At 40.6% G+C, this 25,745-nt stretch overlaps 1 protein-coding gene across 1 annotated transcript in view; it reads left to right on the top strand.

The window, feature by feature from the left end:
- Window positions 1-25,745, top strand: part of sox6 (SRY-box transcription factor 6) — a 325,865-nt gene that overhangs the window by 122,663 nt on the left and 177,457 nt on the right. Inside the window, 1 exon segment of the mRNA XM_052029327.1 lies at window positions 10,364-10,453. Within this exon segment, the coding sequence (XP_051885287.1) occupies window positions 10,364-10,453 (90 nt within the window).

The raw sequence follows: 25,745 nt of genomic DNA, 5'->3' as shown, positions 1-25,745 counted from the left end.
AAGCGATGGATAATCCCCATCTCCTCCATCTTCTGGAACTCCTCCTTGGCGAGGTGGAGCTTGTTGGGTGGGAGCCTATGGGCTCCCACGTGCAGTGGCGGTCCTTGTGTGGGAATGTGGTGCTGCACGCCGTGCTTGGAATCGGTTGTGGAGAACTGCGGGGTGATGATGGAGGGGAAATCTGCCAGCACCCTGGTGAACTCGTTGCCCGAGAGTGTGACGGAGTCCAGGTGGAGGGCCGGTAGCTGGGCTTCCCCGAGCTGGAAGGTCTGGAATGTCTCGGCGTGGACCAAACGTCGGCCCTTCAGGTCGACCAGAAGACGGTTGGCCTGTAGGAAATCCACCCCCAGTAACGGCCGTGATACCGCTGCCGCCATGAAGGTCCAAGTGAAACAGCTGGGCCCGAAACGCAGCGGGATGGTTCGCGAACCGTATGTTCAGATAGTGGTGCTGTTTGCAGCGGTGAGATCGGGACCTGGGGTGGCGTTACGGGTGTCCATATTGGAGGGGGGAGGAACGCTGATTTTGGCCCCGGTGTCTACCAGGAAACTTCGCCTGGAATGTCGGTCCCAGAGGAATAGGAGGCTGTCACGATGGCCAGCCATCAAAGCCACTAGCGACTGCCGGCCCCAGTGTTTCCCGGGATGGCACACGGTGGGCTGCAGCGGCGCTTTTGAACCCCATCTCTGGTGATAAAAACACCAGTGGTCCGAACCCTCGTCCTTGTCCCCCGTGGGTCTCAGCAGCTTTGGTTGTGGGGTCTTGGCCTTGGGCTGTGCGGTCGTGGTTAGGCAGATGGAGGCTGCTCCCTGCTGTTTACTCTGCCACAGAAGGTCCGCCCTGGCTGCGAGCCTGCGTGAGGTGCTGAAATCTTCAGCCGCGAGGAGGAGGCGAATGTCCTCTGGCAGTTGCTCGAGGAACAACTGCTTGAATAGAAGGCAGGGCTTATGGCCGTCCATGAGTGCCAGCATATCATTCATCAGCTCGGATGGCTTGCGGTTGCCCAGGCCATCCATGTGCAGGAGCCACACGGCTCGCTCGCGGCGGGAGAGTCCAAAAGTATGGATTAGGAGCGCCTTGATCTTAGCGTACCTGTCCTCCGTTGGTGGCTGGTGCAGGAAGTCGATAATCCAGCCTGCCGTGTCCTGGTCAAGCGCGCTGACCACGTAGTAGTACCGTGTGGCGTCGGCTGTAATGTCTCTGAGACTGAACTGGGCCTCAGCCTGCTCAAACCAAACGTGGGGCTGAGCGGCCCAGAAGGTCGGGAGCTTGAGTGAGACTGTGTTGTGCGAGTTGTTGGAATGCATGTCGCGGGTTCCAGATGCCGTCTGGAAGCGTTGGGGTCACCAAATGTAGCCGGACACGGCGCGTTTCTGAAGAAAAACTCGGAGATGAGGAGGTTGAATTCAAAACACACTTTACTCACTCAGACAAAACGCACGCGCGCCAAAGTACCCGAGAGCCTCTCCGGGCCCACATGGGGCGGACGTGATGTAAGGTTCCTGCCAGAAGGCCCGCCCCGCAGTTCGTTCACGACGCGCTCCCACGCATCCACTTGCGGCCGCCAATGGCGGTTCGAGTCCCATGTGTACGGTCCGCTACACTCTGTCCTTTCTGCATTCCCTGTTTCCTTTCTGAAATATCCAATAAGGAAGCATTGGGGCAATTAAATAAATTCAAGATAGTGGTCCTTGTTCTTTAAATGTGACACAGATGTGAACTATTATTAATAGGTGATGCATTATATCAATGTCACAATACCGTCCAATTCATTCCCACCAGGAATTAATCACTGGGAGTCAATCACATTGTGTGTATTTCTGATCAAAAGGCACCCTATAGTATGCAAAGTCCTCAATCTGTCATCCCTTGACATGAGCAGTGGGTTATATTTTTTTAAAATACAGCATGGGACTAAGCTAAAAGAAATTGAAAGTTTGTAGGTCAAGCAGTTTCTGTTAAGAGATGTGTGGATTCTTTTCAGAATTATGAATTTCTCGGCTGAGGGCCTTAAAATCAGATCAGACGAATCAAAAGAGAAGTTGGATACCACCCTTCAGATAAAGGGATTCCCATGAATTGGCAAGGATGATGCAATCTTTCAAGAAGGCTTCGAAAAAATCCTTGTAACATTTCCTCTGTCCTCCAGATAATCTCTCGCTGTGATGGACTAGGAAAAGAGTGCTTGTTTATGGAGTCTGGTATTGAGTCTGTGAACCATGTGGCCCACTCATTGGAACTGACTGAGTGTAAATCAAGCCTCAATGCTGGGGAGATTGGCCTGGGAGAGAAAACTGATGTGGATTTGGAGCACTTTACAGAGCCAATGTTGAGTTTGAGTTGCAGCACTTTGAGTTGCCTGCTACACATGGCCCATACTACTGAAACCTACAGAGCACGGGGATCACTGCCCAGTAGACCGTAAGCCTTGTGCCAGATCTCAGACATTAGAGCAAGCTTGCTCATTCGTGTGCCTATGAGAAATGTGCCCAGTGGTCAATGATGAGCACTTTTTTGCCCCGTTTGACACAGGACAGGAGTGGTCATTAAGAATCCTGCTTGCAGGTGCTTTCTTTGAACTTGAGTAGACACAAAGGTGAACCACCAAATGGGCCCATGCGTAAATGTGGGAAATAATTCAGCCTTTTTGTCTAAACCACTTGTTAAACCGAAGCAGATGAAAGGAAACCCCATTTCTGTCTAGATTTCATTTATTAAAATAAGCAGGTCACCTCCCAAAGTAGTTATGCTGGGTTCGTTACTACACTTACAGAAGTAATTTTCAGGTGTGTGAAAGGTGCTATAACGATTTCTTTCTTTCTTAAACTATCAATGTTCAAAACTAAATGAGAGATTAGCATATATGACTGCTATTCATGTTTACATTTCTGTAACCTATGGTATTGTTCACTGTTACATTCTCATACAAAGTAGGGACAGGTGTAAGCAGCAATTTTACTTTGGACATCAGCTTTGAAACTCTTTTAAAACAAAAGTGCTGCATCATGAAGGTGTTGCAAGTAGAGGAAATTGACAGCAAGCTGTTATTAAAGTTATAGATTGACAGAGTGTATTGAGTTGTCGGTAGAATATGTACATTGGAGAATATTAATGCCCTGAGCTGTGATATGGTGTGTTCTAAATAGAGTACATTTGGTGATGGAGCTACTCATAGAACTATATCATCAGACTGTTATGTTCAGAGTTACTATTGTTAATTGCAATAATACCTGACATTACATCACAATCAAGATGGTATTACATAAAAGTGTTGGTGACTTTAGGCATTTATTTCTTCTACTTTTAGCTGCTTCTAGAGACTTAACATCCAGACTTATTTTGATCTAGTGCCAGCAGGTATTTGCTTTATTGTTACTAAATGTATATATAGATAGTAGAAACTAAAGCACAAGTTTTTTCAGATCCACCCCTGGACAATACCTAATGGAGAATAGCACCAAGTGACAATAACTGGGAGAGATTTGCAGAAAGGCTGACTGGAAAGCACAACTGCCCTCAAACTTAAACAACAAAGCTGAAAAATCATTTAAACCATGCCTGCCTATTATATTGAAAGTTTGACCACATTTTGAAATCCTGCAGTTTATTTTATTGTAATTCTGAGCTATTAATTTCAAATATTGGAACTGGAATCCAGTGCAGAATTTCGACCACTATGTTACTGCCTAGGTTCTGTAGCTTTCACTCTTGTCTCCTCTTCAACCAGCTAATGAGAGATCAGGTTGTAAAGCGAGGAATAAATTGATGGCCTCAGTTCCTAGGAGGACTGCAGAGTCCCATCTGTGATTCCTGTACCTGGGCCAGAGTACGTTTACAGATCAAATTGCAAATTGCTGTTCATGCATAATGCTCTGTGTAGTTGCTGAAGCTGTTGTACTAAGGTAAAGACCAGTATATAATAACTAGTGACCATTCCCTATCCTGAAAAGCAAGTTGTGGCGAATTCTCAACATTCACTTTCTCACATCACTGGTTGCAATTCTTCTGTGCTGTAACATAGATAGCAGTAACATTTAGTAACTGAAATGGATCTTTCCACTTTCCCAAGCAGACACTGACCTGGAAATGTCACGTTTGATGTTGGTGACTAATCTCATTATCTTGTCTGCTGTTGCTTATGTAAGAATTAAAAATCCAGCCACAGATTCAGTCTCATTTTCTTTGGGGTAGTTCTCTTTCCTTTTGGCAGGTCATTGCCATCAATTTGAAACTAAAGACTTGTTGCTCTCAAGGACCACTGCTAGCCCAATGCTGCCATAGCTATTATATTATTTTTACATAGCCTTTTGATTTGTGAGGAGCAATAAACTGTTATACAAGAGGTCACAAAGTGAGGGTGATGCTGCAGAGAGTGTATCTGATGCTAATGCTCAGCTAGTGCTTATAAATGTTTTGAATGGGGGTTATGACCTTTATCCACAGACCCCTATTTTATGTGTTTTTTTGCTTGTTGTTTTTATTTTAAAATACCTTTATTTAAAGCATCAGCAAAATACCTAAATTAAAATATTATATTCGTGGTCCAGCATTCACTTGAGCCCCTGTGGTGACCACTGATCCTGAAAGGCCTCCAAAAAATCAACAGATGTCACACGCTCCCTGTCCAAGGACATCCAGGCATAATGTAAACTTGGAAGAGGAGCAGATAGTCGGCTCGGAAAGATGCCAATGACCAGCTCAGCCAAGCCCAGGTCCAGACTGATGAGGAGGTCCCTTGATGGTCCCCTCCCCTCCTGCATGCTGGATACCAAAAGGTTAGGCATATGGAGCTGAAGTGCAACCAGAACCTGAGGAACACCCCTTTGAATAGAAATGACAGGTGGCTTGCAAGCCTCTGAGCCAATTTACCAACCTGTTGCATGGGACTGCTCTGTGCAGTACTCTTCACCCAAGGTCCCCATTGTAAAGGGGGAATGATCCCCACATAGAGAGACTTCCACTGGAACCTCCCCTTGCTGTCAGATGTGTGAGGACAACAGAGGTTGCAGAGAGTGTGCAGGAGCGGCCTGATTTGAGGGGTTGCCATGAATTTGACCCATATCCTTTGCTGCCTTCATTCTGTGCTCTTGGAAGAGCAGATATCCATCTGACAAGAAACAAAAGCACTTATCATGTTGTGAAAATCCTTGAAAGTGCAAGGATTTAATTTTGGAGGACAGTGTTTTATAAGCCATGGTAGTATTTGTTGATAGTGAGTATCAAAATGATGTCAGATCGACCCATTTTAATCAGGGCTATTAAGTTCTATATTAATAAAGGAAATATAAATACTTGTATTGGATATCCTCTGAGTTTTCTTCTTTATTCCATTTTGCTCATGAAATACTTTGAATATTTTTTTATTGAGAATTCAGGTAACAAGCAATAATAGGATATCACATGGCTGTTCTTATAAATCTACAAACTAAATGATATAAAACACAAATCCAACTCACTGCCATTAGGTTCTTTAATTTCTGAAGAAGTCCAATTCTTGCTACACAACATGGTTGGACTATGCTTTGAACACTGTAATCTTTCATGTTCAAGTGGAGTGGAGATAAATACAGAGTGCAATTGTTCCTTGATTCCAGATTTATAGACCCAAACTACCTACCAGTGCCCCCCACCGAGATAAAGGTCGGCGAGTCAATTTATTTATGCAATATTGCATGTATATTTTAATGGGGATGCACACCAGCTTTGGTAAGCATTCTTTGATCTTCTATCTTTAGTTTTCAATATCTGGGTCCCAGCACTGATCTGTGCTGTCAAAAAAACATGCAAGACTGCACTTGAAAAAGTTCAACTTGATGAGAACAAGCTGACCCCCAGCTTCGAAGAAGACTTCAGAGCCCAGGGTCTGGTAGTTAGCAACATGCTCTTTATCACAGTCCTTGCAACAGAAAATGGAATTCCAGCAATGCCTGGACTGATTCATTGCAGTGGGAAGACATGTTAATTGTTTTCATTGCTGGGCGCTGATAGTGTGTACTTCATGTCATCTTTTACCTAGTGCTTGCTTTTACATTTCCTTTGTAGTGCTGCTTATCAGTGCAGACAGTCTTCTGATCTACCTTTCTAAAACTGTCAGCCTAAGATAACTCTTCTTCTTTGAATAAACTGCAAACTGCATCAATAAGACAGCAGAGACTGAATGTTCTAAACAATATTGTTCTTCTTCCCGAATGAGTGCATATTTTCCCAAAACTGAAGAGCCAATTATTTTTTTATTATGAGAATATAATGATTTTTTTGTAAGACATTTTCTTTGGTCTCATGACTTAAAACTGCATGACAAATCCAATTCTTAAGTGATAGGGAAATGAGACTGGTTATGCAGAGACAAAAGAGAAGCAAGGAAATTTAACAAGATTTTCGTTGGAAGCAGAAGGAGCAGTTAAACAGTAGAGTAAGTGAATGTAGTGCCAGATATGGTACTAAGCCATAGAGACAAGCCCTGATCCTTGGTCTGTGGCATTATCATTTGCAGTTCTGGCGTGTGACACCCAGCTATGCCTCTCCATTACCTCTTATCAAGCCCCTGATCTCCTCTGTCAGACATTTAGAACTGGATAAGTCATAACTTCCTCCAGTTCAACTTCAGTAAAGCTAGAACCATTGCGCTGTCTCTACCTCCCCAGACAGTAACTCCAGTCTCTGAGCACCAATATCTTTCTCAAGTTGCTGCCTATTATGTTAGATTCAGTTTCTTAGCTTGTAATGCTGGTGTCATCTCTGGCTCCTTGGCTCCCTGCTCCGACCCCCACATTCTCTCCTGAAACGTAGTGTTTCCACAACCTCTGCTAATACTTTTTTGGAAGCTATTGTCACTCCTAGATTCAGCAACTTTCATGTTTCCTCAGAGACTCACATTCTTTAGCTTGCCTGTTCCCCTGTTTTTGATGACCTTCCACTAAAACATGAAATTTCAAATCCCCTTCCTCATCTTTAAAGCCCTGCATGCACGAGCAGAATCAAGGGGTGAGCAGAGGCTATGTAGATGTATGGATGGGGGCTTCAGCCATCCTCTCTGGGTCTTAAAATTAAAAACGGGTGGGACCTTTCAACCACCCAGAGTTTTAGAGGTAGAGTTGACTCATAGAGTTGTTGTGCAGCACAGAAACAGATCCTTTGGCCCACCATGTCCTCGCTGACCTTTTTGTCAACCTACACTAATCCGATTTGCCCGCATTAGGTCCGTATCCTTCTATGCCTTGCAGTTGTAAGAACTCTGAGCCTCTTGAGTAAAATTCAACTCCTACTTTCGTATAAGAAACATTGCCTGCATGCCTTCATCTCATATTGCCTCTGGAGCTCACCGCTGCCCTACATTCACCCAACATTGTATTTCACAGATGTTGACCTTTTGTGTAATGTCTTAACCCACCACTGGTAGCAGAGGCTTCAACCGCCTGTCTTCTAAGCATTAGATTTCCTTAATCCTTTTACCTTGAGCTTTCTTTTCAAAAATCTTCTAAAAACCTATCTCTTCAACCAAGCTTATGGTGACTGCTACTGATCTCACCCCTTGCTGATTCAACAACTGTTTTCCAAAAGCTCAAGTGGGAAGCGAAGGATATTGCTGTTAGTTCATTTCAGTAATGCTGTAAGTAGGAAGAGTGCTTTTGCTTTGGTCTAAGAGGATGGGGATAGTGGAAAGACTCTGTGAAGATTCCAAACTCACAGTCACTTTCCAGCAATTCTTGCAGGAATATGCATTTGATTATGAAGAGGTTTGGGTGCTTTCACATCACAGGTTGTTTAGCCTGGTGTCAGTCACTCTATAGGTTTGCATTAAGGAAATAGTCACTTGGACAGGGTATTGGAAAGGTGACAATACTGCACAAACACATGCATGGAATGGATCAGTGTTTCTTAGAAGAAAGTTGGAGTTGGGGGGTTTGGATGAGAGATGATGATTCAGTTTGTAACCATTTAAAAAAATATACAACACTGAATTCCAAGATTCAGTTGCTTTAATTCCATTTATGATGACATTTACTGATATTTTCTGGAAGGGGTCAATGGACATCACTGCTTTAGAAACTGAAATAACTTCTAAAAGGAAAGGCAAATGCAAACTTTCTCACAAAATATGAAGGGTAACTTTAATAGCTATTGTCCTGCACTCCAGAAAGGTTTAATTTTCTGAAGTTATTTCTAAATATTCCAGGTTTCTGGAACTATTTTGATAACTTGTGGATGTTATATGGATTAATAGAGTGAATAATTGGTTTTAACTTTCTTATACAAAACTAATAATGACTGATAACAAGGAATCTTAAATCCATATGATTAATAATAGCCTCACAAATAAATATTCAACTAGGCCTGCAAGTTAACCACGGGCCTTAAAAAGACTGAAGTCACACAAATTCTGTGGTGAAAACCCTCTAACCTTTATTAAAATAAATATGAGATCCTCATCTGTAACAAAGGAACAGTCAGCCAACAAACTCCTGATTGAGCCTCTCAAACTGACAAAGAGAAATAAGGTGGATGAAATGGTAAATTAAACTTGAAGGCAAAATTATTGAAGAAAAATTATCTTTGGAAGGCTTCCTTTTTAAAAAGAAGACACTGTATGAAAAATAAGGGTCAATGTTACTGTAGCTCAATGAAGAGGTCAGAAATAATCTAAAGGCCTATTATAGAAAATATGGGAGACTTGCTGAATTGTAAGTGGGTGAAGGATAGGAACATAATATTTATCCTTCAAGGAATTGTAGGCACATGTGTTGATGAGTCAGGATCAGATTCTGTGGTGATGGCTTTCACAGTTAACTAGTCTGCTCATACCATTGAGGTTCAAACAAAGATTTGCTACATAATTGAAATGGTGATAGTTGGTTGATATCTGTGGACATGAATCCCAGAATCAGACACTATGGTAGAAGAGAGAAGGCTGGTAAAGCAGCCATTACCACAGCCCCAAGTCATGTGGATTTGTGCCATGTCATTTAAGGGTAATTAAACTGCATCAAAGAAAAAGTTGGTGCACAGTTGGAATAAAACCTGTGGATAGCAATGAGAGAAATCGAGACACATTTTGGTAGTTGTAGGATGTGAATGGAGTGAAAATTTGCTGATGGCACCTTTAAATGATGAATGGAGTTGAAATGTTATAAAGGATCAAGAAATGCCATGAGTGTTTCATTAATATCTCATTCCTTTTTACACAAATGAAGATTTTGGTCAAATGTCAGTTATTTTGACTCATCAATCTATGTGTATATATTAGTAAAGCATCTCTAATAAAGGAACTCGAAGACTTTAGTTGTTTTTCAGGCACCTGGAGCAGGTGAATGTGCCCCGGAAATCTGAAGGATATGCAAAAGTCTTTGATTAATAATTTTGTGGGCGCTGCATGAAAGTATTATAGTGGATGTTATTCACCAATATAAAGAAAAGAAGAGATGAATTAAGGAATAACGGCAAGTTCACGTAACATTCATAATAGGAAAAATGGTTGAGAGCATTTTATGAGATGCTATCAATGTTCACTTAAAGAATAAAGGAGCCATAAGGAATAGTCATCATAGATTTAGAGGCAATAGTTCATGCCTCACAAATTCACTAGAGTTCTTCGAGCAGGTAACTAAATTTGTAGGTGCTCTTATAGCAACTGATTTTCAGAAGGACTTCTGATGAAATTCAAACTGCAAAGCTTCCAAAAATGATTAAGACTCTTAGAATTAATGACAAGTTAATGTGAAGACTGACTTGACATAAAAAATAGAAAGTGATGATGAACAGAAAGTGAAGCCTTCGTGGCATTTAATTTGCAGAATAATACTGCTCCATCTAACAGCTCATAGGATAATGTTTTGTAACCAAAGTAATCTGAAATGAATGTCCAAATTTGAACCAATCCATGTTTGAACCTTCAAACATAATAGTAAAAGAGGTAGCATTTTTGTGTTTGTTGAAGTGAGTATTGTTAGTGTTGGGGAGTGGATCATTTTCTATTTGGGTCCCAATGTCAGAATCAAACTCTTCTGGATCTGGTAAAACTCTGGCCCAAACACCATGTGTCTGACCAACCTCAGACACTGTTCTGTTTCCCACAACAACTATCATGTAACTGTCAATTTAGTCCAGACTAAAGGCTGCTTTGTGTTGTGGGCCCATGAACCCATGGTTTACACGTGGACAAATGGAATGAAAGTCTTGGCAATTATTAATGGAACTTAGGGAGTTACTGTTTGGGATAAACGTTCATTTTGTTAGCACAGCATGTGGCTGTTCATTATTTCAAATGTCAGTCAAATGTAATCCATATTCCATAACAGGATCACCAAATATTTTCACTAGTAAGCAGTAATGCTCCTTCATAACTTGTAATTTCTTTTCTCTGCAGAATCATCCTGTGTCGAGAAATTTCTCTCTAAGGACTGGAAAGAGAAGATGGCTGGACTCAATACAGGGGAGATTCTTGGGGAAATCAAAGGTACTCCACTATTTTGAAATGCTGCTTGATTCTCTGAAGGAAATAATTTATTGAGAAAAGCAACCTAACACAAAAAAATGAACAACTAGTCAAGATACCGTAATTATTCTCTTTCACCTTGGATGTTCCCTCTGGTACATGGGTAATCTCTCCTTCCTTAAATTCAAAAGATATTCCCTTGAATAGACACAATGGGCATCTGGTTAAAGTGTTTACTACCTGATCTGGCTGGATTGCAATAGCTACAATTTGGTCCAGACTTTCACCTGCAAAACTTCCTCATTGTTTTAGTATCATCCTTGAATGTAAAGAAAACTCCCCAGCTTCTTTTCTCTATGATTAGATTTTCTTAACCCCCCCCCCCCCCATTTTCTTCACGCCCCATCTTCAACAAATACAAATGGAATACTCTGCACTTTCCTGGATGAGTACGGAGTCAATTACTTTCATGAAGTTTGACACCAAACAGGTAAAGCAGTTCAATTGATTGGCACCCCATCAATCACCTTCAACAATCATCCCCTTCACCACTGATGCACAGTGACTGCAGTGTGTACCATTTACAGAATGTACTGTGGTTATTGACTCAGGCTGCTCTAACAGCACCTTCCAAACCAATGAAGGACAAGGGCAGCACAGGGGCACCACCCCTCATCACCACCTTCTTGTGGAAATTTAGGGATAGACAATAAATGGCAGCCTTGCCAGTGATAACCAGATCCTGAATCCAGTCACATTTGGAGGGCTAAAATGCTCCATTGAAGCATCTTGGAGTTTGGCAAAGAGACTCTGAGCAGAAACAGGATTGTGAATGATATGATTGGACTTCTATGGATGGGCCAGAATGTGCCCTGGCCAAGAAACATCTGTGGAAGCCTTTGATAGTTGGCAAAACCTTTGTTGGCTATCAAGGCTCTCTGTTTTCAAATGTTTCTGAATCTCTCCTACATCCAGAAATATTGACATTATTAAAAATGAAATTAAAAAAATAGGAACAGCTATCGAAAATATGGAACAGTTTCCCCAGAGTCTTCTAAAACCCACCCCTGGCACAACCCTGAATATGTAACTTTATCCTGTTTCACACCTTATGCACTGTCTGAGCTTGTCTTGCTAATGAGACTCCTCTCCTGCAAATCTGGTATCATCATCCCATCTTTAACAAAACAACTCCTAACTAATCAATTTAGCAAACTACCACCCACTTCCAATCTGCCAATCTGTATTTCCTCTGCATAGTTTTCAAATGTGCTGCTGCCTACCTCTCCTAGAATGCCATATTTGAGTCACTCCAATCGTTTATGCTTCCTCAATGTACCCAGAATGATTCCACAGCTCAAAAATGATAACTTGTGACAGTAACAGAAGCAAACCCTGCCTTCTGACTTCCTTGATCTGCCTTCATTCTTTGCAGTGATTGATCACACTATCCTCCTTCAACACCTCTTTACCAATGTTCAACTGGGTGGGGCCACACTCATCCAATTCTACCCAGTCATGGGCAGGGAATCATCTGGAATGACAACTCCTCCTGCTGCCTAGCTATTACCTCTAAGATCTGTCTTTGGCTCCTTCTTACATCACATCAACATGCTGCTATTCGGCAATGTTATCCAAAAACATTGTATCAATTTCAATAAATATGATATAGACATCCAGCTCCAGCTTACCAGTGTGTTTCTCGACACCAACACTGTCTCTAAATTGTCATACAGCATTGCTGATATTCAATACTCAATGAGCAGAGATTTCTTCCAAATGAATATTGGGAAGACCAAAGGCATTGTCTTTACATTTTCCAGTAACTACCTATTCTAACTTCCATACTGTCAACTGTCTGAACCAAAATCAGACTGTTGGCATTTGGAGGCATTTTTGACCTCAGATGGTCTTCAATCCATTACATCACCATGACTACTTACCCCTACTTCAGTTAATCTGCTTCTCACTCATTGATAATGTGTTATCTGTAGACATTAATTCCAAAGCACTCTCAGCTTCCCACATTCTACAATCCAAAACTCTGAGGTAATCCAAAATTCTGTTGCCTATGTCCTAATGCAACAATTCCCATAGGTCCGTTGTGCTTGATGGTTATTGCTTAAGCAATGCCTCATTGGCATCTTTGTCTTCAGTCCCTCCATGAGGTTGTCCATCCCTATATCTGTTATCATTCCTAAAACCCTCTAAGATTGCTATGTTATTCCAGTTCTGGTCTCTTGATTCTAATCATTCACCTCTGGCAGCCATGCTTTCAATTGCCAAGACCTTAACATTTACCTTTTGCTCACTATACCTCTCAATCATTCTATCTCATTATCCTCCAACTAGACATAACTTAAAATCTATTTCATCAACTCTAATATCTCCTTGTGTGACTTCAGTTGAATTTTGTTGATAACATGGCTGTGAAACATATTTGGACATTTTACTCAACTAAAGACATTATTTAAATATAACTTGTTGAAGTTGACCTAATATCTTAGGAAGTACAGGGATGAAACTTGATCTCTCACAGAAATTAATTGCACATTGTCTAAATTCACTGAGACTTCAGCTGAACACATGGTAGTTGTTTTACCAGTTGGGATAACCCATTCAGAATTCCTCATGTATGACTGGCTGTAACTCACCAGCCAATTGGATAGGTCAATTTTGTAGTAAACATTCAAACTATATCATGCAACCATTATTTTAACAGGGTGAAGCTTTGATGTTGCAGACACATTTTTAACAAATTTGCATTTTGTTCCTGGACCTAAGGGCTCATTTTTCATATAGAGTGAGATTTCATTGAGGGAGCTAAGGCAAAGTGCACAACCCTTTTAACCTGTGTCCAGTAACACTTGTGTGTTTAGCCCATCAGCGCACTTCCCCCAATCAGTTGTTCAGCTGAAACTGGGTGTGGAATTTGGGTAACAACATTCTTCCAACAAGCAGGAAAGGAATTTGAGAAGGTTTAAGAACCCTAAGTATTTCTTGTGGAACAGCAGTTTCTCCTTCCCCAAAAAGACTGTAAAAATAAAGTCTCTCTTGCCATGGCCCTTATTTCTGAGTGTCTTTACACATCAGGGAAGCTGCAATGACTTCTATACTCAGAGAAGATAATAGGCTGGATCAACAAATTGGACATCCATCTATGAAGTCCTGGTAGCTGCAACTGCAATGTGCACCATTTACTGTTGGACTTTGATATTGTCAGGGCTGATCTGTACGTTTAAGGAAAGACTTTAGATGGATCTTTCCCAAATAAACAGATTAGGTCTAATTGCAGGCTGAAATCTCAGGATGTAGCGAGCAGCTCTCCTGCTCAGTGACTGCTGGTGGATAAAAGCACCCAATAAGTCTAAACTATGAATGTTCTTAATGGTGCTTTGTAAAAGATAAACATACACGTGTGCGCATGCGCACACACACACACACACACACACACACACACACACACACACACACACACACACACACACACACACACACACAACTACTAAGTACAGTTTATAAACTGCTTTCCTTGTGTTAATACTTACCATTAAGAAGACAATTTGGAGTCAACAAGGCATAATCCTTACAGTAAGTGAAACTATTTTATAACATGAGCTGGAGTCCAAAGTCTAAGATCAAGGACAGTTTTGCCAAGCAGTAACCTTAACCCCATTGCAATAAGCAGACTTCACTTGAGCAGCAAGCATCAGGGGATAGCACTGGCGAAGTAGTTCAAAGGATGAATTCTGTCTTGGAACTACAAGTATATGTTTAGTACAAAGCTTTTTGCCTGAGCTTTAATATAGATACTGAGGGAGAATAAAGCCACAGCATATCTCATGGTGAAGTAAATAGAAATAAATCTTCTAAGTGCTTGAAGTTGTTAGCCCTTTGAGGAATAAAACTATGCTAAAATTGAACCAAGGAGACACAGGAATCCAAAATAGATTTCGAAGTCCTTCCTGAACTCATTCATTTAAAAAATACTACTGTTTTCGACCTATTCCATCTTTGAATATAGATTTACTTCAGTGACACAAGAATGATAATCAACTGAGAGAACATTCCAGGAGATGTGTTTATTAAAAGATCTTAATTACACTTGAACACAGCTGTGGGCAAAATTGAATGATTTCCGAACAGGGGGTTGTTGTAATTCCCAGGCCTCTTGAAGCCTTTGTGAGAAATGACACTTTGCATAGCTCATAGTGGGAGCTGTTTACTTTGGAGGATAGAGGCTGTGCAAGTGGAAGATAACCTGAACTCACTCTCCCTCTAGAACTGCCCAAAGTCCATATTCTGTTGCAGCGCCACTGTAGGAAGGAGCATCCCTGGGCAGCATGCCAGCAAGGCAGCATTAATACCCTGCTGTCACAACTGATAGGAGAATTCTTCCTTATGTGCTGTGCAGGGAAAGGAAAGTGAGCCAGGTAACAAACAATGAAACACAGTCAGCTTCTGTACATAAACAACCTTTAGAGCACAGCATTTTATTTGCTTGACAGGAGTGCTTAACTGGGTTGCTCAGAAAGTTCAGGATATTGACTGCATGAGGCATGAATTGTAAACAGCATTGCTGGAGTGTAATGAAAAAAAAGTTCACCTGTCCAGAAGTCAGGGTTTGGAAAGTGAATACTATGTGTGAAGTAAGTTGCATAGATCTTGACTGTACAATTTGTAAGTTAGTGATAACAAATTTCAGTATTTTAAGTCTCTCATTATTTTATCTCCAATGGAAATATTAATCTGTATTCATAGATTTTAATTGTAATGGATGCTTTTAAAATAGATATATAAATAAAAGCAAAAGCCAATCACCATATCAACAAGAATTTAAGTGTTTTGTGGGAGCCTTGGTCTCTGGGCTAAAACAAGGCTTTGTTAAGAAACATTCATTTGGTCACAAACTAAATGGAAATCACATTTTTATGAATTACCTTGTGTATAAGATGCATTCAGAACATAGAATTTACAGTGTTTACTTAATTGTTTTGATTTTTGATACCTGCATCAGAATCAATTATTATCACTGACATATGACATGAAGTTTGTTGTTTTGCAGCAGCAGTACAGTGCAAAGACATAAAATCTATAAATTACAAAAATAAATAAATAGTGCAAGAAAAAGGAATAATGAGGTAGTGTACTTGGGTTCATGGATCATTCAGAAATCTGATGGCGGAGGGGAAGAAGCTGTTCCTGAGTTGTAGAGTTTGGGTCTTCAGGCTCCTGTACCTCCTCCCTGAGAAGAGCACGTGCCCCGGATGGTGAAGGTCCTTAATGATAAATGCCACCTTCTTGAGGCACCACCTCTTGAAGATGTCCTCAGTGATGGGGAAGGTTGTGTCCATGATGGAGCAGGCTGAGTCTACAACCCTTTGCAGCCTCTTGCAATCCTCTGCATTGGAGCCTCCATCCCATGCTGTGATGCAACCAGTCAGGATGCTCTCCACCGTACATCTATAGAAGTTTGTAAGAGCCTGTAAATTATTATGTTGGGCCTGTAGGTCCAAGATTTTTTTTAGTAGGGATTTTAGGCTGAAGGGCCCTGGAATTAAAGGGCAGGATACCACCAATGTGAAAAAGAGTAGGACAGGTGGTGATATAAATCATGAATTTGTGAAGAAATGATAGAGGTTTGGGATTTAAAACCTTGCAGATTAAAGAATAAAGGCAGGACTGAACTGCTTTTCCATCAATGCCATTTGCAAACAATATTATGCATATTTGCCTAACACTGAATTTTTGAAGTTTGCCTGAGAACTATCTGGAGAATGAAGTCCTTAAGATGTATTACATCTGTTGTACTGTGATTTATGGCCTAGAATTAGGGGTGAGTTAAGTAGTTCAAGATCAACCTCATTGCTCAATAGCCTATCAGCACCTCAGGGGTTATACCTTTTATGTTGTGAGATAGAAATCTCATACACGTCTTTTTTTTAATGATCCCTCTGATTAATTCGGCTTGCATCATTTGAGCTGTGTAGATCTAGAGCACCATATATGCCACAGATGCTAAGGCTTGATTTTTTTTTAATGCATTTTTTATATAAATGTGCTGACATTATCAGAAAAGTTTAACACCATCAAATTATAACACATTACAGCACAGAAAGAGGCCACTGGTTCTATCTTGCCTGCGCTTGCAGAAAGGTTAATAAATTTTACAAAGTCTATAAGCTCTCCAATACTCAGCACTCTGGAGGCAATATATTTGGTCAGGAGATGGATTGCAATAATTTTGTCTCACGTTTTGTTTTGGAATGTAGTTTCTCAGCTGTTTAAGATGGTCACGTGAATCACTCTTGGCTGGGAGTTTGTGTGAGATCCTGAACCTCTCTTGCTCTTGTGCTTTTTGTGAAAATATGTAGCAGGAGCTCAGGTTGACTCTCCTTCAGCTTTTCCCTTCCCCGCCTACCGCAGATTCACCCTTCCAAGCCAGTTTCTGTTGCCCTGAAGATGTATCCAGAATTGAGAACTTGCTGTCCCTAAACTCTGTGAAAAGGAATGCTCAACCCTCCTGGTGGATAATTGCACAATATACCAATACACTGTTCCATGTGGCCACCTTACCGCACAGACAACCTTCTGTGGATTGCGGAAGTTTTGTCCCTAGGAAGTGGAAGGAATGTAAACCATTCTGCTATCAAAGTTTGAACAAATATATATTTTCAATTGAAAAGTAAACTCTTTCTTTATCTCTCCAACAATTGATCCTTTCTTCTCCTTTGCCTTGAATTGGGTGAACTGCCTCAGCTGAGCTTGTAGCTTTGTTATCTTGGATTTCACTCTGGTCTCTCAGGAAAAATGTTGTAGGGCAGATTTTGTTTGCAGAAATATCCAGTTTTGGCATTTGTGAATCTCATTACGTTAAGACAGAACAAAGGTCTTCCAATGTCTGCTTTCTTCAATCTTGCTTTTGTTTTTGGATCGACATATCCTACTGGGAAGAAAACATAAGGGAACCATAGGAGGCAAGTCGGGAAAGGGCCTATATATGATGTAGTAAATTGTACTGTCAGGCAACCATGTGCTGGATGAGATTTCTTTTTTGAATATTTTTAATTTACTTTGACCAAAATACTGCTCCCTTCAGAATTTACTTTTAAATATTTACACACCCACAACTGTTCTTAATGTTTATTTAATTTAAGCATCAATTGGTCTATTCTCGTTCTTTTTACTTCTCCAGTGTTTAAAATTATACCTGCTGATTTCTTATGGTGTTTCTCACAGATATTAAACATAATTTTAAAGCACTCAGCAGAACACACCACCACTATATTACTCCCTAATTATTTGCACTTTATTTACTTCAGAGATATTTGTTTTTTTGTGGTTTTCTCATTACTTTCTAATGTTGGTTTTCAGTCATCACTTTAGTTTTCTACTCTGATGATCATGTATGGAGGCCCAGCTCTGCCTCGCCTGTCACTTCACCCAACCCTCCCATTGCCTCTTTGTTGTCAAAGTGCTTGACCATCTAGTCATAGATGAGCAGCGGTTTCCTTCAGTTACATTAGGAAGAACAAAGTCACTACCTTTGTTCTGTACCATAATCAGTGATTAGAACTCTTTACCATTACCTGCCTCTGATCTTGTTTCAGGCTATCTGCTGCTGAAAACACATCCATGCATTTTCACCTTCTGCCTATCTAATGCTTTCCTGGCTAGGCTTCTCATCCACAGCCAATGCCATTTGGAGTGTCAATCACCCCAAACCGCTCTTCTTACTAACCTACCTGGCTCTCCTTTAAAATTCTCATCTTTGGATTTAAATCCTATTTGCCCTTCTGTAACTCTGTAAATTCTTCCATCCTCACAACCTTTTAACTTTCTCTGGCCATTTGAGTCCAGACTTGCCATTCACTTATGTTCCTGGTCCATGCAATGTGGATGTCAATCAGAAACATGGATGTCCATGGGGAATGAAGATTTGGTTCTTTGACTCAAGAATGTTCGGCCTCAGTTGAGGGGACTGTGCTGTGAAGTACTGAAAGAGAGGGAATACAAAACTGAGCATGTTAGCAAGGCTAGTGGATACCTTGTATGTACATGGAGAGTGAGGGAAATTGCTGGAGCAATTATGAAGTGGAATTGATAAGTTATGATTACTTAATTTCTGATTTTTTTAGAAAAGTTTATTTGGTGGAAGGCAAATGCTTCTATCTCAGTATATATTTTTACTGCAGTATAACTTGCCAGAATTTTTCTTTTACTGGTGAGAAAGGCTTAGATTGGAGAAAAGCCAATTGGAAAAAAAAGATCTTTTACCAATACTGGTGAAGAAAATTCACACTGATATAATTCTATGATCATAGTGTATATGACAGATCCAACTTTGACAAAAGGTAAGAAGTTTTATTATGAGGATTAAGACTTCTTTTTTCGAATTGGTTATAATTAATTTGTACTTCTCTTCCTATTTATATACTTTTGAATATCATTAAATAGACTAATTGTAATTGCCTTTTGATATTCTAATTATTATGTTTTATAATTTATTATTTCACTTTGTGGGGTGCCTGAGGCAATGAGCTCACTGTCAAGCAATTAACAGATTAAGTGTGATTGATTTAACCTGTTGGTCCTCAGACATTGACTTACAAATAACCACGTCACTGCAAATAGAGAAACTACTATTAGGTAGTCCATGTTACGTTATGAGAAAATTAACTCATAAAGTCAGAAGATATCAGAATTGTAAAGTGCACAGTACTGAAAATACAATTAGCATTTGCTTCTTTTTGTCCTCACTGTCTTTCCCCTCTTTCCTGAATGAATTTACAGTTGGTGGGGTGTGGTTCAGATCCTGTAAACCTTTGTTATTTTTGCCAAAGTGATCATCATCTACGAGTAGCCCTAAATAATCTGCTTTGGCAGCAACTTATTCCACCAAATGTTTATTCGTTTTCAACTGGGTCCTCATTATAATTGGGGACCTAAGAACAGAAGTATGACATTCAGCCCCTAAAATGAAAGGATTCAGAGTGAAAATATTGGAGAAAAAGTGTCAGGAAAGAAATATTATAGAATAAAAAAAACCCGGAGAAAACAGAATCTGAATTGATCTATCTTTATTATGGTGTTGAAGCTTTAATTCCTCTTTAAATTTATAGACTTTTGTAGCTTTATGTTACAGTCATCTCTGGCTTTTATGCTTATGTGTATTTTAACCTAGTCCCGTAAGGCACCAACCCCTTAAATGAATATGGTCCTTTGTAATGCGTCAAGCACACAACTAGCATTCATGTCTGGAAGGTTTTCAACAAATGTAGAAAGATGCCTCATCCATGGGATAGGTCCTGTGAAGTTGCAGCATCCCCTCAATACTGCCTAGATAATGTGATCAAATTGAACTGCATCCCACAGCCTCTGTTGCAGAAGTAAATAGGCCATGTGTGACGAATTGGAGGAGAAGAAGGAACTTGTGGGTCCTTAATTCTCCCACCACACACTAAAATATTCATAATTGGTAACCAAATTCAGAAATTGCTGAATTTCTATATTTATTCTGATTTCATCTTAATTTTCTGTTTTTTATTGATTTCTATGCTGAGGTATAACTCAATTGGAACCAGCTGCCCTCATGTGTGTCCTTGCTAGTGGGTCAATTATCATGTGTCAACGCAGCATGCACTCGACTACAGTGTCAAGCCATGGCCACACTTGTTCCAGTGTGAGTTATGTAAAGAAAATAAAAAAAAGAAATAATAACATAGAATGATAGAAATATTCAACAGGTCAGGCAGTATCTGTGGAAAAAGAAACAGACATAATGTTTCAGGTCAAAGACCCTTTGTCAGAACCGGGAAGGAGAGAAAACATGTTCATGTTAAGTTCTGGAGAAGTTCCATTCAATAGGTTAATGGGGGCAGTTGGAGAGAGAGAAAATGAACAAAAGCTATGAATTGAGGGCAGCTAAAGAGTGAGAATACAAATAAAGAAGTGTAAGAAGTTGGAAAATCCATCTGGATATTGCTTTAGTTTTTTTCTGTCCATTAGCAGATTAGGCTGTGCTAATGGACAAAGAAAAAAATAAGGCAATGCTGAAAGCGGAGGGGAGGGGCTTATGTGCTTGGTGATGGAATCTTGTTGAAGCTGGCAGAAACTGTGAAGGATGATCAGTTGAACATGAAGGCTGGTGGAGTGAAAGGTGAGGACTGGGGAACTCAATCCTTGCTCTGTCCATGTGGAGAGTGAGTGAGAGCAGAGGCACTAGAGAAACAAAGGACTGCAGATGCTGGAATCTAGATGAAAAACACGATGATGCTGGAGGAGCTCAGCAGGCCAGGCAGCATCTGTGGAGAAAAACAGGTGATTAACGTTTCGGGTCAGGACCCTTCTTCAGGAGAGCAGAGGTGCTGGAAATAGATGAGATGCAGTCGAGGGCTCTGTCAACCATGAGGGAAAGAAAACCATGATTCAGGAAGAAGGAAGGCATGTCAGAGGCAGCTGTGTAGAAAGTCTCATCATCAGACTAAATCTAACACAAGTGGAGGACACAGGAGAATTGAGGCAGGGTGGGAGGAAATAAAGTTTAGATAGCTGTGGGAGTCTGTGGGCTTGTAAAGGTTGTTTGTCACTAGTTGATCTCTTGAATTAGAGACTGAGAGATCCAGAAAGGTAAGGGAATAGTCAGAAATAGACCAGGTGAAGGTGAGAGCAGGTTGAAGATGACACTAATGTAATTAAATTTTCAAGGTTTGTATGAGTGTAGAAAGTCCCACCAATGCAGTTGTTGATGTACTGGACATCACTCACTCAACAAGAGTTGAGTGAAGGTGCTGAAGTTGGACTGAAATAAAGACCGTCCTGTGGTATCCCACATGTAGACAGGCATAGCTTGGGCCTATGTGATTTCCCATTGCTACACATCTGATCTAGAGAAAGTGAGTGGAGTTGAAGGAGAGTGAGTTCAGCCATGCAAATGAGTGTGTTGATGGAGGGGAACTGATTAGGTCTGTGTTCAAGGAGGAAGTCAAGGGGACTTAGAACATCCTGGTGTGGGATGGAGGTGTAGATGGGATAGTTTTTCCATGGTAAAGAATGACATGGTAGACACCCGGGAATTTGAAACTGTCGATGTGGCACAAGGCATCAAAGGTATTGCAGATGGAAGTGGGGAAGGATTGGATGAGGAGAGAAAGGATGGAGTCAAGGTAGGAGGAAATCAGCTTGGCAGGCAAGAGCACTCTGAAACAATGGGTCTGCCTGGATTGTCCTCCTTGTGAATCTTGAGCACGAGGTGGAAGTGGGCAGTGCAGGGCTGGGAGACCACAAGGCTGGAAGCTGTGGAGAGATGGTGCAATTGTGGGCTTGCAAACTGACGTCTATCTCATAAAGGCCACACATCTGCTCTCAGACACACCCTCATACCTCCCTTTGGATCATGAGCTTACCACCAAACAGCAGGCCATTGTCTGCTAGCATTGTCTACCAGTTTCAGTCATACAGGGAAATTTTCCTCCGCAGCTTCCAAACTGCCAAACTCAGCATTGAATTCTGCGACGTAACTTGCTTGCTCTGTCTGCATCAGAACTGGCCAATTCTGTGTAAGTCATCCATCTGTGATATTGGCTCAGTTTTTCTCTCTCTGTTAGCAAAAGCTGACCTCCTGGGCATGTCCTACAGTAATGCATCTTCCAACTTTTTACAATTTGTTTGTATTCTCATTCTCTAACCGTCCTCATTTTATAACTTTTTTTTCATTTCTCACTCTCTCTAAATGCCCCCATTAACCTATCAACTGGATAACTTCTGCTATTTATTCCCATGGCAGCCCTGGCCTCCCCGTACCAGAGAAATTTTGTTTGCCCTCTCCATCTCTCCCCCACCTGCTCTACAAGTTATAACTAAGTTATCTTTCTTTCTTTCCCGGTTGTAAGGAAGGCTCTTTCCACAGTTGCTGCCTGACCTGCTGAGAGTTTCCAGTATTTTCTGTTTCTATTTAAGTTACATAAAGTTAAGAGTGGAGCCTTGGCCGATTCCAAAAATCTCAGGTCAACTACTGCCACCTCAGATGCCAAAGAATGAACACAAGCAAGTGATGGAACTTGGAACATTCTGTACACTTCAGTTCCCCACTGAGAAGCATACTAGCTTCCAGTGGCACTAGAGAATGTTTATATAAATGAGTTTAGATGGAGATTGAACAAATAAGGGCACCATGGAGACTTTTGGTCCATATACAACATTCATTACAGTGAATTCCAGAACATCAGTCATGTAGACATGGACAGACACTGAGTAGAGGCTAAGCATTTTCCCATGGGGAAGCTTGGAAAACTCAAGCTGATTAGTCACATCACTTTACAACCAGTAATATTGAAGGATTCTTAAAAAGATATGAGATAAGTTACTTACTCTTTGATTTTATTGGCAGGTGTGTGGATACAGTGAGAGGCCTAGGCTAGAGAAAGTACTTGACACTATAGGTTAAAAATAGTCTGGAAGTACTTCAGCAGAAAAAAATTGCAGCAAATTCAGAACCCCTCTGCCAGTTCCAACCTACAAGCCAGAAATCTCTGACAACAAATACTGTCAGAGATCAAATCTGCGCTACACTATACCTGATCAGCTGCTTTTGGAGCAACAGTGGTGAAGGCTGAAGTCAGTGCTCTTCATCTGGCTAGGTCACATAACCAGAAGGAGGGTCTAATCTTGTTAATGTCCATAGAATCTACTTTCAAAAACCCCCTTCTATTGTTTGTTATTGGTCCAAAAGTGAGAGTTTGATGCTGTGATGAAAGGATAAAGTGTGTCCCTTTTGGTTGTCCCATAGTTGAAGATTTCTTTACTGTGGATATGCAACAGTCAGATTAATTGTGTGTTTTCATACCTGACTGTATTTGTCAATCAAGAGGAGTGACGAATCTAGAGATGGTATCTCGTGTACAAACCACAAAGTAAAAAAGACACAATCTGGAAGCACTCCAAGCCACGAAGCTAGAAGCAAACTAGAGCAAGGTGTGTGTGCAGTTTAGCCTCTAATTTTAAATGCTGCTGTGGCATCTCCCCCAGGGTAAGACATTGGGCTTTGACATTAAATTCAAAGCAATCAAATGGGATCTGAAAGAATTCAGCACTGGGATAGTTGCCATAAATTTAATTATTAACTAACCCTGGGTATCGGTCAAACAAAAGCGCAGGCATTGCAAAGAAATGTATAACAAATGAGAACAGATTTCCTTTGTGTGATATTAAAAGCAAATTCGCTCAATTTTTTTAACTTTGTATCACCAAATGCAGTGATAATTACCATAAGACCTCCCTCCCTGTGTGAATGTATCGATTTGTTATTGCAGAAAAATTGATAAATAATTACTAATTGATCATTAGAAATAACTGTTAAGCAATAGTTAATACAACCACTAGTTAATGATAATAAGAATGGGAGTATAATCATGATTTAATGATGCCAGTGAAAAGTAGTGGAGGGCAGGACATCTCAAATCCCACTGGAGTTCCAAAGTGAGACACATTTAAAGACACTATAATGGTGCTCATGCCAGGGAATTGATTTACAAAAGAGCAGATTTGAGGATTATTGGTGAATCTGTATGACTTTCTGTCACTGGGGCTTTAGTTTCTGAAACCATCTTCCAATTCCACACAAGGTTCTCAGTAGCATTATATTACAAATACTTTATTACTTCATCTAAGCAGTCACATTGCTGGTGTTAGATTTCAGATCCAGTCCTCTTTTAATTAAATTTTTGGAACTTCTCCCTGCTGCCATGTTCTTCTCACCTTTCCTGAGGCATAAATCGGACTACTTAACTTCTTGTTCTCATGCATTGTTATTTTCAGGTGATGATATGTATTGGTAGGCTGCTTGATCTTGGAGGAAGGGCATCTGATTTAGTTCTCACCTGTCATTATCTCATTTCAAAAGATACCATTGGAGACCAATCATGTGGAGGCAATCAGCTGAATATATCTTGCTTTTATTAGGCTATGGGTCCAAAACATGTTAACAGTGAATGTATCCAGTTGAAAGTATAGATTGTGATACCTTGCTAGAACAGCAGTCAATAATTTAGACTTCGGTTTGGACCTATCCTCATGTATTATTTTCTTTAGGAGTAATGCACTTGTTAATAAGTTTCCATGTTTTTTATGCATGTTAATTGAAAGCACGTTTAACTAATTTGAAGTAATTTTATCAAACCTCAAGTAAATAGGTTAAGGATCACATTCAAATAGTGTAGACTGAACATCTTGCAAATCCATTAACCAATGAAAGCCTTAGATCAGCAGGTGGGATTTGGATTGTTACTGTCCGAGAGAACATTCAGCAACAAGAGCTATTACAGTGACCTTGGAAGCATTGCCACTAAACAAGCTGTTTCTCTTCAATTTGACATTTTCTTTCGCTTGTTAAACCTTGCCTTCGTAAGAAGGTTCCGGCTGTTTTGTTCAAGTGAAATTGGTTTTATGCTTCATCCCACCTCCCCACCCCCAACTCTTTGTTAGACAAGCAGGAAGAAGGGAAGGGGAGAGGAAAGGTTGGCCTCATTTATAATGATTGTATATTGTTTGAAGTTTGACACACATTTTCCGCATACACCTTCTCCATATGACCAGCCTGTTTAAGTGGTCAGCCTGAATGCTTTGCACTCTAGGCATCCCAGCTATTTCACTGTCTGCCATGCATCGTAATGAAGCACAATTGCAGCATTTATAAAATCTTAATTTACTGAATAGGGGGTAACAGCATATGGGAGCTTTGACAATAGCCAACTGATGCTGCCACAAAAGAATTCCAGTTTAAACAAAAATCAATGAAATTAGTCATAATGGCTCAGCTGTCCTGACTAAAAGGATGATAAGATAATACAGTTCTTTGTGATGTTTTTACACTCAAATCTTTTATCTTTATTATTAACTTGGGACTCATCAAAGAGGAACAAAAACATATTTTATAAACTATGTGCTTCCAACTCGGATTGGAATAAGAGGAGAGTGGAGGGGGAGGTGATGGTGGGTGGGGTAACAGGGAGTTAATAGAATCCCATTGCCACTCATCACAAAAAAAGGCTTTTATCTTTGCAGGCCAATTTGATTGTGTCTTTTTTTCAGGGCTTCCTGCTTATTTTTTTTTGTTGACTTTTGCTTCCTTTCATAGATGCTACTTGTGGCATTTGAAAATAGGCTGAATCAAAAACAAAGTAGCAGCAAAGCAAATGCTAAATGCCGGCCAGGTTCCCTCTGAAGTACAGACATCATAACCCATCAGACCTGTCGATCAGACTTTGCTGTCTGTCACACTATTGTCACTGAGTCACCTCTGGCCAGCAGAGAGATC

Source organism: Pristis pectinata, chromosome 14 (genome assembly GCF_009764475.1).
Source record: "Pristis pectinata isolate sPriPec2 chromosome 14, sPriPec2.1.pri, whole genome shotgun sequence".
NCBI classification, from domain to species: domain Eukaryota; kingdom Metazoa; phylum Chordata; class Chondrichthyes; order Rhinopristiformes; family Pristidae; genus Pristis; species Pristis pectinata.
The sequence above is the reverse complement of the archived record's forward strand: the minus strand, read 5'-3'. Positions and strand labels throughout refer to the sequence as shown.